Source organism: Alnus glutinosa, chromosome 11, assembly GCF_958979055.1.
Source record: "Alnus glutinosa chromosome 11, dhAlnGlut1.1, whole genome shotgun sequence".
NCBI lineage: Eukaryota > Viridiplantae > Streptophyta > Magnoliopsida > Fagales > Betulaceae > Alnus > Alnus glutinosa.
This window is the reverse complement of record NC_084896.1, coordinates 773266-788075: the sequence shown is the minus strand read 5'-3', so window position 1 is coordinate 788075 and position 14810 is coordinate 773266. Positions and strand designations below refer to the sequence as shown.

Here is a 14810-nt window from a genome sequence, read left to right as displayed (position 1 = left end):
TTTTGAGTTGTTTGCTAATATTTTGTATTAAAGAAAGAAAAGAAAAGAAAAAAAGAAAAAGTTTTATCCAACAAAGCTTCTGTTTGAGTATTGTGTATTACTAACTGAGGACACTGAGTTTTTTATTTTTTTTTATTATTATTATTACGAGGAATGTTATATATAACATTTTTATCTCATAATTATCTCACAATATTGATGTGTTAGTTTTGACAAACTTTTGGATTTTCTTTTTTCTCTTTTTAAGGACTAATTCAAGGCTTGTTTAAAACTGTCAAATTGGCATTGTGAAATAAAAATAAAATTTTTAGAATTACTTGTCACAATTTTAGACACATGGGTTTACACTTTACATTGTCTAGGCTTCTACTTTTATATATTACCAGACCTCCTTAGTGGGCTTCCTCTTGACAATTTCACAATCTCCAGAAAAGGGAAATCAGAATGGGTAGTGTATAATTCATGAATAAATACACTAATTATGTTTAGAGAAAAACTACATTTACTTAAACTTTTATAAAATAAACCTTACTAAGATGACGTAAAGCTTATTCATTGATATCCGTAGTATTTATTTTTATTAATTGTTTTGATCAGCTCCAATGAATAAGCTCCACATCAATTAGTAAAGTTTCATTTGTAAAAATTTAAATACATGTAGCATTTCTCGTATGTCCAAGCTCCTTATTGGGTTAACAACATGCATTCTTATCTAATAGGGATGTTAGGGAATCAGTTCCATTTACAAATGTTCTGTTTTTGAAACATTAGATGACTGTTAATAGTTCGAGTAATTAATACATTTCTTAAAAGGTCATCCATTTTCGAGAAGAATGAATAATTAAGTATCAAAATTATCCATGGAGCTGCTATTCCAAAAATTAAGTAATTATTCCAAAAATTTAAATTAATAAAAAATAATAAATTTAATCATTTAATTAATATTTTAACAGTTAAGTAACATAAGTTATATAATGAGAGGATAATCACAAGGAGCTATACGTGTATTTGACAAAAATCTAAAGAGTATAAAATTTCAATTGTATTCCTCATTTAAAAACGGCCTAAACAAACCTAGTTCTCCGGTACTTATTACATGACTTGACTTAAAAAAATAGGAAACTAACGTCTTAAAAAGAAAAGTATGCAATACAAAGGTAAATTGCAAGCTAACATAGGAAAGGAAATACTGAAATGAAAAATGTCAATAAACACAAGACTCAAAGATTGATTTTTCCATGTTTTGAAGGCTGAGTTTCCATGTTTGTCCATGAGAATCAAAGACTGGATCTCCATGTTGACCATCTGCAGCAACCGCTCGAGGTTTGTTCTAGGTGACTCTGCTCGAGGGGCGCTCAAGCGGAGCACACTGCCAGCCCTATTTTGAGCCACAACTCGAGTGCCCATTAAGTGGCGCTCGAGCAGTGTGAGCTGTTGCTCTGAATGTGGGGCACTGCTTGACCATTCTTCAGGCACCGCTCGACCGGTGCTTCGGTTCCGTCTTACATCGATCAGTACCCAAATTTGTCTTGTATAGGCTTAAACTTTCTAAGCAAACAATAATGGTCATGAGTTCAGAATCTGCAAACAAGAGATTTAAGGGAAAAACAAACGTCGCTTGTAACCCTTTCCTTGAAAAAAAGACAAACCAACAAAACAAACAAACAAACAGTATCACCAATGAATCTTTCTAATCCTAGAGAATAGATTTTCATCCAAGTACGAGTCCAACTCGTTACCATTATTCTTAACCAATATTGACATAGAAAGTATCTGTCTGGTATTCATGAAAACCCAATACAAAGGCAATAATACAAAGAAAAAAGGCCGCCAGCCCGCCCACCCGCCCGCCAGCCCTCTGATTATTTATGACCTTCTCGCATCTGTGAACTCTTATAGGCTATAAGGCTAATAAACTCTCTTTTTATACATGCAAGGAACTTCTAGTTTACATACAGTAAAAAAAGCTGCTGCTTGCTTCTTTCTGTGAGAAAATGCCGCACATGCATTTCCTCTCATTTGCCCCAGTAGCACTGGCAATTTGGTTTGCAGTATTCCTTTCCCAACGGCCAACGCCTAAACAGCCTGTGAAAGTACTTGAGATACACTTATATAACTGTGCCATCTTCTATTGTTGCCTTCTCCAGGATAATGGTGATTCCTGACCGAATGTAAAATCCATCTTCTGGCCTATCTGCTTCTTGAACACCCTATGAACACAGAGCATTCAGATGGATACTTAGGATGAAAAATGCTAATATAAACTCTACTTCTATCAAAAGTTTATTATCTCTAAAGGGAAAAGGAAGTCTATGCACTTTAGCTGAAAAGGCTTTTGCTTACATCTTTATTCATGATGATAACATCTTTCCCAATCTTCACATTCTTGTCGATTATACAATTCCTTCAAAGGAAAATAATGACACAGTCAGACTAGACATTCTAAAATTCCATCTAAATCTAAGAATTCTCAATTTTCAACACCAGTTACCTAATTTTTGTATTCCGTCCTACCCCAATTGGGACCTTCCCTTCTGCCAAGAGAGATGCAATTTCAGATTCAGTTTGGTAATAGTCTGCTCCCATCATCACAGTGTCCTGAAAAAAGAAATAGCCACTCAAATAAGTCATCAGAGAAAACCGAAACAAAATGCTCTAGTCAATTAGGCTCCTTTGTACTTGAGGATAAAATCCAGAAATCACAATAGTTTACTTTGAGCTCAACACCATAATCTAATCGTGATCGTTCGCCAACTATTGAGTGATCAATGCTACATTCTCGCAAGAAACATCCATGTGAGATTATTGCATCCACAACCTGCAAAACCCAATAGAAGCATGAATGGCAAGTACCTCAATGAAGCCAGAAACAAGAGCCAGAGTCTGTTAGCATACCCGGCATTTATCAATCTTGGTTGGAGGTAAGAATCGAGGAGATGTGTAAAAAGGTGTCTTTGGATCATAAAATTCGAACTTTGGAATCTGCCAATATGAGATGTCACTACACATATATTAATCTATTTACAAGGAAATAAGACAAATTTGAAAGTTTCATATGATGGAAGGAAGATTTGATTTATGGTAGTAATGGGATATGAACAAGTTGCTTAAAGTTGAAACTCCAAAGGTTTTTAATGTGTTAGAACTCACTACAATAATACAGATTTATTACATACAGATTCCATGTATGATTTGCATTACAGGTTGCCCACAATAGGGTGTGAAAAGGCAGGCCTGTATAAGACAGAACTTTTTTGTTTTAAACAATGGGTCTTGAAACGCGGACCTTGTCCTCTACCCCATTCTTATGGAGGAAAGAAATGCCATTTGAGTTAAAGCTTATTGAGTTCTTGGATGAAATTAATGTGCCTTTCATAAATTATGAATGGAGGCTACAGGAATATGAAATCCAAAGATGTCAGTCTTAAAGCTATTAAACAAACCTCTTCAGTAAGGGCCAAATTAGCATCAAAAAAGGACTTTATTGTTCCAATGTCCTCCCAATAGTCTCTAAATATGTATGCCTGTCAAAATAAGAGACATCTGTCACATAACACTACCTTTTCTTCACAAGCATTTATTAGTAAGTAGATGCACAGGGTAGGTAGAAAATATGAAGAATGAGATATGAATGAACAAATGGCTGAAATCATATGGTACTTGTCTCTAATAAAACGTTTTACTATCTATGATCTACAGAGTTGAGAAAATGGGTTTGGGGGGGGGGGGGGAAATGGTTGAAGACATTTTTTTCCCCCAACTTTAACGGTTCTCTTACTTGGACATTGTGCTCCTTCACAGCTGCGGGAATGATTTCAGATCCAAAGTCATTTGCTGTAGTATATCTCCACTTTAAAAGCTTCAGTAAAATATCTGTCTTAAAGACATAGACTCCCATTGATGCAATATAAGGGGATTTTATGGAGTCTTGCAGGGACAACCCCAGAAGAGTCGTATCTACTTGCTGCATAGAATTAAATAAGAACTAGTGATTAAACTGAAGTAAAATTTTGGTACTTTTTGGGATCATGATAGTCCAATTACACAGCTAAAAAGTACAGTCGTAGGTAAAAGAGAAAACAAGAATCCGAGGTATATAAAGCATGCTTAAAGTTAATTAAGGTTCAAAGGTAAACCTTCGAGATAGATAGTTTTGATATCTGCAGTTAGCTTACAAAAGGTTCAAAGCAAGAGCAATTCTTTTGAGCTTTATTGGGATAAAATCATTAGTAAAGCAGAGCTTTAATCTTTCCCTAGGTGTGATAAACTATAGTAATTATTTAGAGGAACTTATCAGTAAAAAAAAAAAAAAAAAATCCAGAGGATAGGAAATGCAAATCAATTCTACACATTGGATCTACTTAGTGCTTACCATTGCTTTCAGATGATTTCCCTTTGGTTTCTCAACAAACTGGACAATACGACCTCTACTGTCTATCTTCACCAATCCATAATCTGATGCACGGCTGGAAAGTACCCACTAAATTTTAGATGAAATCTATAAATTCAGAAAATATAAGGATTTTTTTTTTACCACTTCCTCAGCAGAAGAAATTTGTGTTATTATACAGGGAAAATATTATAATCACTATATGACCAAAGTAAAAAAACCAATAAAGATAAACTTTTAAGGATGAAACGATCAAGACAAAAAGAAGAGTGAAAATACCTGTCATCCACTGCTACACATGATAATGTAATATCAGCATTTCGATCCATATGGTTCTGTTAATTCATTGAAGATAGACAAGCTAGTTTTTTTTTTTTTTTTAAAGATGAGAAAAATTAAATCCATCCATTTCATTAGGGAATTTGTTGCAAACCTGCACGAAGTCCATATAATCCATTCGGTAGAGATGATCCCCTGACAATATCAATATATTCTCAATGTGTCTGTTCCTGGCTTCCTACAATAATCAGTGCAAAATATCAGACACCATTTCAATTCAGACGAATAAAAAAGGTGCAAGGTCCATCTATTCATATCTGGCAGTGTTTGGATTACATATGGAATATAAATTTTCATACCCACCTCAAATACCCATATGAATTGCCTCACAGCATCTGCTGTTCCCTGGAACCACTTCATTCCGGATTCCCCAGGCGTCTGAGTGGCTGCCAGAACCTATTTGCCAAGTTCGGTTCATTTTGAGTCATCAACAATCAAGGGCTTGCAATATTAATATCAAAGGCACATATTAATTTGGTCCAATCCCTGATAACACATGACAATTGTTTTTGAGACCTCTCTCACTCTCTTGATAACCAAATACTTTATTTGGCACTGATGAGATCATTAGGCTTCCCCATCAGACTTAGCTGCCAATAATGCAGATTCTTTCCAATGCTTGGTAAATAGTTATCAGGGAAGAAATCAAGCAGACCCGAGTTGTTTTCCTCTGGTTTAATTGGCAAGTTATCCATGTTGCTTTAAGTACAAAAAGAACAGAAAAAAAAAAAAAATCAAAGAAATGACGTCTAAATATTCATTTGGCAGGTTCCTTACCTCTATAAATCCATCCCCAAAGTTAATACCATTTCCAAAATATGTGCGCGAAATGTGTCGATTCAGGGAAGCAGAGTTAAACTGGGTAAGTACACAAATCTTGTTTATGCCGCTATTGATGCAATTGCTCATAGGGATGTCTATAAGCCTATAGCACCCTCCCACTGGAACCTACAGATCATGCCATATGATCACATAATGATAGCAAAAACTAGACAGGGCGGATAATTAAACAAAGGCAAAGGGCTCTTCCTCAACAAAAACAACTCAATTAGTTTAATCATCATTGAATTAATCAAGTATACACGTATATCTATTTTCTTACAGCGGGTGTTGCTGTTCTTCTGGTAAGAGGAAAGAGTTGAGCCCCTGCACCTCCTCCCAATATGATTGAAGCGACATTTTTTGGGTCTACCTTTCGTCTATAAAAGGTTGGTGCTTGTATGGTCTGAGATCAAGCCCAAGATTATTAATGATAGCATTCATAAAACTATTCCATCATATTGAAATTACAAAGACAATGGAACTAAATTTTCAATTCAACTGACATACACAATGACCAAGATCATACAGTATTTACAAGTATTTGAAGGAGGTCTAGAAATAAATCACAGAATGGAATTAACTTACCATAGCCTCTTTGGCATTATTTGAAGTAAGAATAGCAAAAGCAACACCAGGTTTGAGCGTCGTGACCTTCTTCTCAGTTCTACAACTTTTTGCCAACTGATTAACCCAAGCGTTGTTATTCAGGCTCCCTGTGATCCTCTCCCCCCAAAAGCCATTATTTCCAAGACTGAGACAACCTTTGCTTGCTTTTCCCAAATGAGTATTGGGTTTCAAGGTCAAACAGCAAGAATCCATTACAGTTGCCTCACTGATAAGACTGACCCAGAAAATCAGTAACCCCAGATGGAATGGTGGATCAGAGAAATGACGCTCTCACAAAATACTGAACCCAAATCTCAGTAAAGTACAAATATTTTTTTTTTAATTTTTTTAAAGATCTGGTTCAAGTAAAGTAGAACTCTAAATCCAAGTAAAGTATAGATCACATAAAGGTACACCAGAAAGACAGTTGTGGCAGACGTTCAAAGTTACACTAAGAATAAATACTCCTATATAGAAAAAAAACGTTAAACTAAGCAACCTTACAATGAACTTTCAGAATCAAAACTAATCTTAATCCGGGAAGCCCACGAGAATGCTAAGGAAATTCTTAGCACCCAGACCAAGTTTTGACAGTAGAAAGAAAAAGAACAAGAACAACAAACAAGAAGAAAGGTGATCTGAAGATCTAACCCACCAAAACTGCGATAGCTCGGAGTGATCAGCGAGCTATATAAGAATCTGGGTGTGGAAGGAAAAGTCAAATTGAGAGGGAGTGAAATGCGTGATAGTCGTTGAAGAAGGTGGTGAGCTTGTGAGCTCCTCACGAGAAATCTTGCAATTTTGGTATTTATACTAAAAAAAAAAAAAGAAATACTGTGGCATTAATCAATGTAGCCTCGTCACAATGCACCGTGTACTTGAGTCCGCTGCCTGCCAGAGTACAAGCTTCTAGGTTCCTCTTGCACCAGGAGCAGCCATTATCAGCCCCACACCTGTCCATTTGAAGCCAAAAAAGTTGTAAGAAAACAAAATAACATGAAAAGCATTGAAAATTGAGGTTCATAGTGAGTGGGGGTTGAATTTTTAAAATTAGAATTAAATATTTATTTTATTTGTAAATTTTAAAATTTGACTTTGTAGAAAAAGTTAAATAAAATATAATTTATTTTAAAAAAATTAAATTAAATATTATTTATTTTTTTAAAAAAGTGAATCAAAATTATATTTTGTTTCTAAAATTTTGTATCCAAACCCACCTTTTAACTCATTCTTCTTTCGGAATATATTTCTTGAATAATGATAGTTGTACATCACTCCTACAACAAATGTACAACACCCCTTCATATGGGGTGGGCCCCACAAACATTGTGGGGCCCACCCTATGTGAAGGAGTGTTGTACATTTGTTGTACACTTAGTGTACAGGAATCACTTCCCATATTTCTTACCACTTGACATGTTATTGATTGGATGACAATGACTTGACTCTGTTCAAAGGCATGATTATAATTTTGCTTGATTGTCATAATCCCAATTTATACTTTGTTATCACTGCAATTTTGATTTCGGTAGAGATGTATGATCAAATACAAGAATTTATCATATTTGTAGGATTCACAATCGAAAATATATGGCATCTTTATTCTTGGTTGAAATCATTATATAACATGTTTAAATACTATTCAATTCATAATTATTTGTGTTAGTGTTAGAGAGATTAACATTTTTTTGAAGAATCTTTCAATCAGATCATAATAATGGATGGTGAGATACTATTCAATTCAAAAAGTTAAATTTATGTGTTAGAATCCAACTACATTATATTAATTACTTATATTTAATAACTTTTTTTAACGTGGACTCTATCTTTTTACCGTTGCACGTGTATACTCAATATTTGGATATGGTCATAATAAGAGAAAATTAAAGGTAAAAAATTAAAATGGCTAACAGAAAGAAAGAGATTTTATACATATATATGTATATTTTTTTTTAAAAAAAAGTGCAAGCCAATTTGAAACAGTACTTCTCAACAATTTTCTTCTCTTTGATATTCATTTGAAGAACCAATACAACTCAAGTTATAGTATTTGATAATTTGACAAATCGAAAGAACACATTAATGTAGGAGGAAGCAAGTCTAACACTATACAGGAAATTTTTCTCTACAGGAAACTTTCCTCATTGAGTCTCTTTTAATCCTCCTTTTGAGTATCGATCGAACTTCGAAGACCCTCCTCCCTCTTTCTTTTTACTTCTTTCCTTCAATTTTTATTTTATTTTTATTTTTTATATGTATGGAAGCTAAATATAATGTGCACCCAATTCTCACTACAAAAAATACTGAAAATCGCCGCGTGTCTACAGTACCGGTTACTGTAGACACGCGGCCAGATGGCAGAGTGTTTTTCTGGCCACGTGGCCATATGCGGCGTAGAAACAATTGACCGCGTGTATAAATTACACGTGGCATTCTGTTGGACATGTTTATAAAAATACACGTGGCCAATTGGTGTTTTCTGAAAAAATATTTTTGGAATTCTTTTTTTTTTTTTAAAAAAAAAAAAAACAAACAAATAGTATGTACATGATAATATTACTATGTACAGTACTTGTACAGTACTAATTAGTTTTGTACAGTACTTGTATTTAAATTTTTTTGAATTTATTTATATAAAAAATTCTTATTATATACCCCAACAATAAATTTGTGCTATATTTAGTATGTATTGTACTTATGGTTATGTTTTAGGGTTTACATGCAGTTTGAGTTTCTTGAATATGGTTTATGCGTTAGGACTTAATTTATTGTATGTGTAGTACATACTCTCAAGGTTAGGGTTCGTAGAACATCCATCTGAATGTGTTGGCCTTGTGGTCCCGATCATTATAGCATACCTTACACAAGTATAAAATTGCATGCCTCTATCATTTGATCCAGTTCAATGTTCAAAACTTGGTCGAACTATCATTTGATCCTAGAGTCAGGGTTTATAACTATATATATAGTATATATATTTAGGGTTAGGGTTTATAGCTATATATAGTACATACACTTAAGATTAGGGTTAAGGTTAGGGTTTATGGCTTACATATAGTACATACACTTAAGATTAGGGTTAAGATTATGGGTTTTAGGGTTCAATTTTATGGTCAGGGTTTAGTATCGTATATATATATACTTAGGGTTAGGATTTAGTTTTAATTTATAGTTTACAGTTTAGTTTTATGGCTTAGGGTTTAGCAATTTGTACAGTACATACACTTAGGGTTGCATGTGTTTGTATTTGTATTTGTATTTCAAAACTATCTTGTCATATTTGTATATACATATATATAATATATGCATGCATGCATGCATGCATGCATGTAAACGGCGTGCCGAAACTATATACCTTTATAGTTACTTGTATATGTTTATAGTATATTTACGTTTTACGTGTTGAGTACTTTACATATATATGGTATACTTATAAGTAAACCCTAATTCTAATTAGGATTTGCGTTAATGGAATACTAATCTAATAAAACCCTAACCCTATATATATATAGGACCTATATATATATATATATATATATATATATATATATATATATATATATATATATATGAACCTTAACACAGACTTAGGGTTTAAGAATTAGTTTTAGAGTTATCATTTAGGGTTTAGTTTTATGGGTTAGAGTTTACGTAAACCTTAACACTATATATATTACATACGCTTAGGGTCGGATTAGGGTTTGTGTTTGTATTTGTGTTTACAAATACAAATATATATTTTTATATATATATATATATATAATTTTTCGTTTTTTTTTAAAAAAAAAAAAAAAAAACAAATAGAGACGTGTATTAGTATACACGTCTCTAATTGGCCGCGTGGCATTACGCCACGCGGCCAATTTTTGGCCAAGTGACCTGCGCGGGACAATTCCTGCGCGCCACCTGGCCTATTTTTTAAATAAAAAAAATTTAATAAAAAAAAAAAAGGGTAGCTTCCAGAGGAAGCTACCCTCGATCCACTCATCTCTCTCTCTCTCTCTCCCTCTTCGTCGATCACGGACGTCCGCACCGACCACTGACCACCGCCCTCCGCTGTCTTCTCCGGCCAGCTCCCTCTCCGGCCGTCACTGCACCACGCGTGCACCAACCTATAGGTGCATGCTCTCTCTCTCTCTCTCTCTCTCTCTCTAGCTCTCTCTCTCTCTCTCTAACCGAACCAGGAACCCTAACCCTAGGTCCGGACCTCTCTCTCTCTACATCCGTCTCTCTGTCTCTATCTCTCTCTACATCTCCCTCTCTCTCTCTCTCTGACTCTCTCTCTCTATCTCTCTGTCTCTCTCTCTAGCTCTCTCTCTCTCTATCTCTCTCTTTCTCTCTCTCTCTCTAACCGAACCACAGTAGGAACCCTAACCCTAGGTCTGGACCTCTCTCTCTCTACATCCATCTCTCTGTCTCTCTCTCTCTGAAACCTCTCCCGGTCTGTGTCTCTCTCTCTCTCTCTCTCTGCCTTGTACGTGATTGCTATTTTGGGACTTGTTTTGGGATATTATTTTGGGACTAATATGTTTTAATGCAGGTACATTTTGGCTAAGGAGCATAAAATACACCCAAAAAAAATATTTGTGAGTAATTTTAGCATTAATTTTTTTTCATTATTTTTGGCTATAATAAACTTGCTGCATTTAAATTAATTTGTTTAAAATCTGTTTCTAATTGTTTTAATAGTTTCATATAATAATTGTGGATTTAGCAATTAATAATGGTCTATGCAATGTTGTTAATTTTGTTGGGTTTGAATATCTATTGTTGTGTAATTTTATGTGTTTTGATGTGGTTGGTCGTTATGCATGGAAAATATTCGTACAGTTGTGTTATTTTTCTTTTTTGTAATATGTTTTACTGTACTACGAATTGGTGTGTGGATTATTATTTGTGGCAATTTATGCTAAAACATTTGAACAGATTAAACAATCTCACCATTATTTTATTAACTTCATCATAAAATCAATGATGCAAACCAATAAAATATAAATAAGTATGCGGTACTATTTTAACAATTTTTGGGTTTTTTAAGAACAAAAAAAAAAGTTTAATTGTTCATTTTCAGGTAATTTTTTTACAAAAAAAAAAAAAAAAAACATTTCAAAGTAAACTCGCCATCATTTTATAATAAAATGATCGTATCCAACAATTATTGGATAGATACAGAAAATTAAATTTGGCCACCGTCTACCATTTATAATAATTTCTTTTATTATTCAATTTATAACAAAGGTCTAAACAATAAACCCTAAACCATAAATCAAAACCAATATAAAAATCCCTATACTCTAATCTCAAAACCAAGTCCCTAAACTTTATATTCTAAAAAACAAGCAAAAACCATAAACCCAAAATACCGTACACCCTAAAAACCCTAAACCCTACAAAAGAGTAAGATTTTTTTTTTATTTTTTTATTACTTTTTTATTTTAGTTAAACCCTAAACCCTAACCTCTAAACCCTAACCCTAAAAACTAAACCCTAAAAACCTAAACCCTAACCTTAAAACCCTAAAACCTAAACCCTAACCTTAAAACCCTAACCCTAAAAACTAAACCGTAAAAACTAAACCCTAAAATCCTAAACCCTAACCTTAAAACCCTAAAACCTAAACCCTAAACCCTAAACCCTAACCTTAAAATCTTAACCCTAAAAACCTAAACCCTAACCTTTTTAACCCTAACCCTAAAAACTAAACCTTCAAAACCTAAACCCTAATCCTAAAAACTAAACCTTCAAAACCTAAACCCTAACCTTTTTAACCCTAACCCTAAAAACTAAACCCTAACAACCTAAACCCTAACCTTAAAACCCTAACCCTAAAAACTAAACCCTAAAAACCTAAACCCTAACCTTAAAACCCTAAACCCTAAAAATAGAAAGAAGAATATTAAAAAACATAAAAGAAAAAAGAGACAGATCTTTTTTTTTTTTTTTTTTTTTTTTTTTTTTTTTTTATAACTTTTTTATGGTGAGGTAAACCCTAAATCCTAACCTTAAAACCCTAACCTTAAAAACTAAACCCTATCAACCTAAACCCTAACCCTAAAAACTAAACCTTTAAAACCTAAACCCTAAAACCTAAACTAAACCCTAAAAACCTAAATCCTAACCTTAAAACCGTAAACCCTAAAAATAGAAAGAAGAATATTAAAAAACATAAAAGAAAAAAGAGACAGATCTTTTTTTTTTTTTTTTTTTTTTTTTTTTTTTTTTATAACTTTTTTATGGTGAGGTAAACCCTAAACCCTAACCTTAAAAACTAAACCCTAACAACCTAAACCCTAACCTTAAAACCCTAAAAATAGAAAGAAGAATATTAAAAAACATAAAAGAAAAAAGAGACAGATCTTTTTTCTTTTTTTTTTTTTTATTTTTTATTTTTTTTTATAACTTTTTTATGGTGAGGTAAACCCTAAATCCTAACCTTAAAACCCTAACCTTAAAAACTAAACCCTATCAACCTAAACCCTAACCTTAAAACCCTAGCCCTAAAAACTAAACCCTTAAAACCTAAACCCTAACCTTAAAACCCTAAAACCTAAACTAAACCCTAAAAACCTAAACCCTAACCTTAAAACCCTAAACCCTAAAAATAAAAAGAAGAATATTAAAAAACATAAAAGACAAAAGAGACATATCTTTTTTTTTTTTTTTTTTTTTTTTTTTTTTTTTTTTTATAACTTTTTTATGGTGAGGTAAACCCTAAACCCTAACCTTAAAAACTAAACCCTAACAACCTAAATCCTAACCTTAAAACCCTAAACTCTAAAAATAGAAAGAAGAATATTAAAAAACATAAAAGAAAAAAGAGACAGATCTTTTTTTTTTTTTATAACTTTTTTATGGTGAGGTAAACCCTAAACCCTAACCTTAAAAACTAAACCCTAACAACCTAAACCCTAACCTTAAAACCCTAACCCTAAAAACTAAACCCTAAACCCTAACCCTAAAAACCTAAACCCTAACCTTTTTAACCCTAACCCTAAAAACTAAACCTTCAAAACCACCCTAACCTTTTTAACCCTAACCCTAAAAACTAAATCCTAACAACCTAAGCCCTAACCTTAAAACCCAAACCCTAAAAAATAGAACCCTAAAAACCTAAACTCTAACCTTTTTAACCCTAACCCTAAAAACTAAACCCTAACAACCTAAACCCTAACCTTAAAACCCTAACCCTAAAAACTAAACCTTAAAAACCTAAACCCTAACCTTTTTGCAGCTCGGCTGGATTTGCAGGAGATGGGGTTGAGACCTAAATTGCATCCGTTCACCGCCGCAAATGGTAAAACATATATACCCGCGGCTTGTCACACGATGTCCAGGGAGGATAAAGAAAGCTTTTTAAAGGTTCTTCGAAATGTGAGAGTTCCAGACGGATATGCCTCAAACATTTCATGGTGTGTTCGGATAAAGGACCGTACAATTTCAGGGTTAAAAAGTCATGACAGCCACATACTGATACAGCAGCTTCTACCAATTGCATTGCGTCAGTCACTGCCAGACAAAGTGGTCAGACCTATCGTTGAGATGTCAGCATTTTTCAGAGGCATATGCTCGACCAAGCTAACTCAAGTTGAGATGGACCGATTGCAGGGTGACGTCTGTATCACACTATGCAAGCTGGAACAGGTATTTCCTCCTGGGTTTTTTACTAGCATGGTCCACTTGGTCGTGCATCTTGTGCGCGAGTGTAGACTCGGCGGACCCATTCAATATAGGTGGATGTACTCGGCAGAGGTAAAATTTCGCAGAATATATATATATATATATATATATATATATATATTTTCATGTAACTCGTGGCATTAAACGGGGACAAGCCCTTAATGTTTATGTGTGTGCACCAGGAGTCTTGGGGGTTTCAAGTCGAATGTGCGCAACAAAGCGGCTCCTGAGGGGTGCATTGCAGAAGGTTACATAGCGACCGAGCTAGTAACGTTCTGTTCGAGATATCTAGAAAATGCACCAACCTTTCACAATAGACCTTTGAGAAATCCTGATGGTTCCAAGGGGGCGGGAACGCGAGTTACGTTGAACCAGTTGACGATGCATCAGATTCATCGTTATATTGTGTTCAACTCTGAAGAGTTTCTCAATTTGCGGATGTAAGTAGTGTTTACATATTGAACCGGATTCAAATGATATAATTGATAATAATTAGTTTTTTAATTATATCCGCTGAATGTAGGATGCACAAAGATGCTATTAGGCGATCATGCGTTAGGGGTCGCATCACGGACGCTCTAATTGAAGCCCAACATCATGAGCAGTTCTGCGAGTGGTACCGCGCATATGTAAGGAAATAATGGTATTTTGGTATATAATATTTACCTATGTTCAGTGTCATTTTAAGATAGGGTTCGACAATATGCCGCTATTAACCGATGTATTCTTTTAATATATGAAATGATAACATAGGTTGATGGCCTTGACGATCAACGTAGGGAGGAATTGGGGCAGAAATTGGTTATGCGCAGTAGAGGGTTGAAGGAGACAGCAGTGAAGTATAACAGGTACGTGGTAAACGGGAAACTGTTCCGCACGCTAGCCCATGATGTGGGAAGGAGGACTCAGAACAGCGGCGTATGTGTGCCAACCGTTGAATGCGAAACCTACTACGGGCAATTAACCGATGTAGTTG

General features: G+C 34.2%; 1 protein-coding gene across 3 annotated transcripts; it reads right to left on the bottom strand.

Annotated features, from left to right (window-relative positions):
• Positions 1 to 1708: 1708 nt before the first annotated feature.
• LOC133882125 (glucose-1-phosphate adenylyltransferase large subunit 1-like) lies at positions 1709 to 6964 on the bottom strand. 3 transcript variants are annotated; one of them, XM_062321234.1, is made up of 15 exons: positions 6813 to 6964; positions 6137 to 6383; positions 5832 to 5954; positions 5507 to 5677; positions 5033 to 5125; positions 4824 to 4907; positions 4670 to 4725; positions 4373 to 4466; positions 3779 to 3964; positions 3444 to 3524; positions 2896 to 2982; positions 2714 to 2818; positions 2492 to 2598; positions 2344 to 2404; positions 1709 to 2210 (listed from the first exon to the last, which is right to left on the bottom strand). In XM_062321234.1, exons 2-15 carry the CDS (start codon positions 6368 to 6370, stop codon positions 2109 to 2111), a joined length of 1584 nt encoding a protein of 527 aa, XP_062177218.1. In that variant the 5' UTR covers positions 6371 to 6383; positions 6813 to 6964; the 3' UTR covers positions 1709 to 2108. The 3 variants fall into 3 exon arrangements, with proteins under 3 accessions (XP_062177218.1, XP_062177217.1, XP_062177216.1); XM_062321233.1 differs by having other exon boundaries at positions 6137 to 6392; positions 6813 to 6953; XM_062321232.1 differs by having other exon boundaries at positions 6137 to 6940.
• Positions 6965 to 14810: the final 7846 nt, after the last annotated feature.

What these genes read in the sequence shown, in the direction of transcription:
- LOC133882125 (XM_062321234.1), bottom strand. Translation starts at nt 6,370, where the DNA reads ATGGATTCTTGCTGTTTGACCTTGAAACCCAATACTCATTTGGGAAAA. An exon ending in ATAATGCCAAAGAGGCTATG is followed by an intron (nt 5,955 to 6,136) that starts GTAAGTTAATTC and finishes GCTTGATCTCAG; the next exon opens with ACCATACAAGCACCAACCTT. An exon ending in GAAGAACAGCAACACCCGCT is followed by an intron (nt 5,678 to 5,831) that starts GTAAGAAAATAG and finishes CATGATCTGTAG; the next exon opens with GTTCCAGTGGGAGGGTGCTA.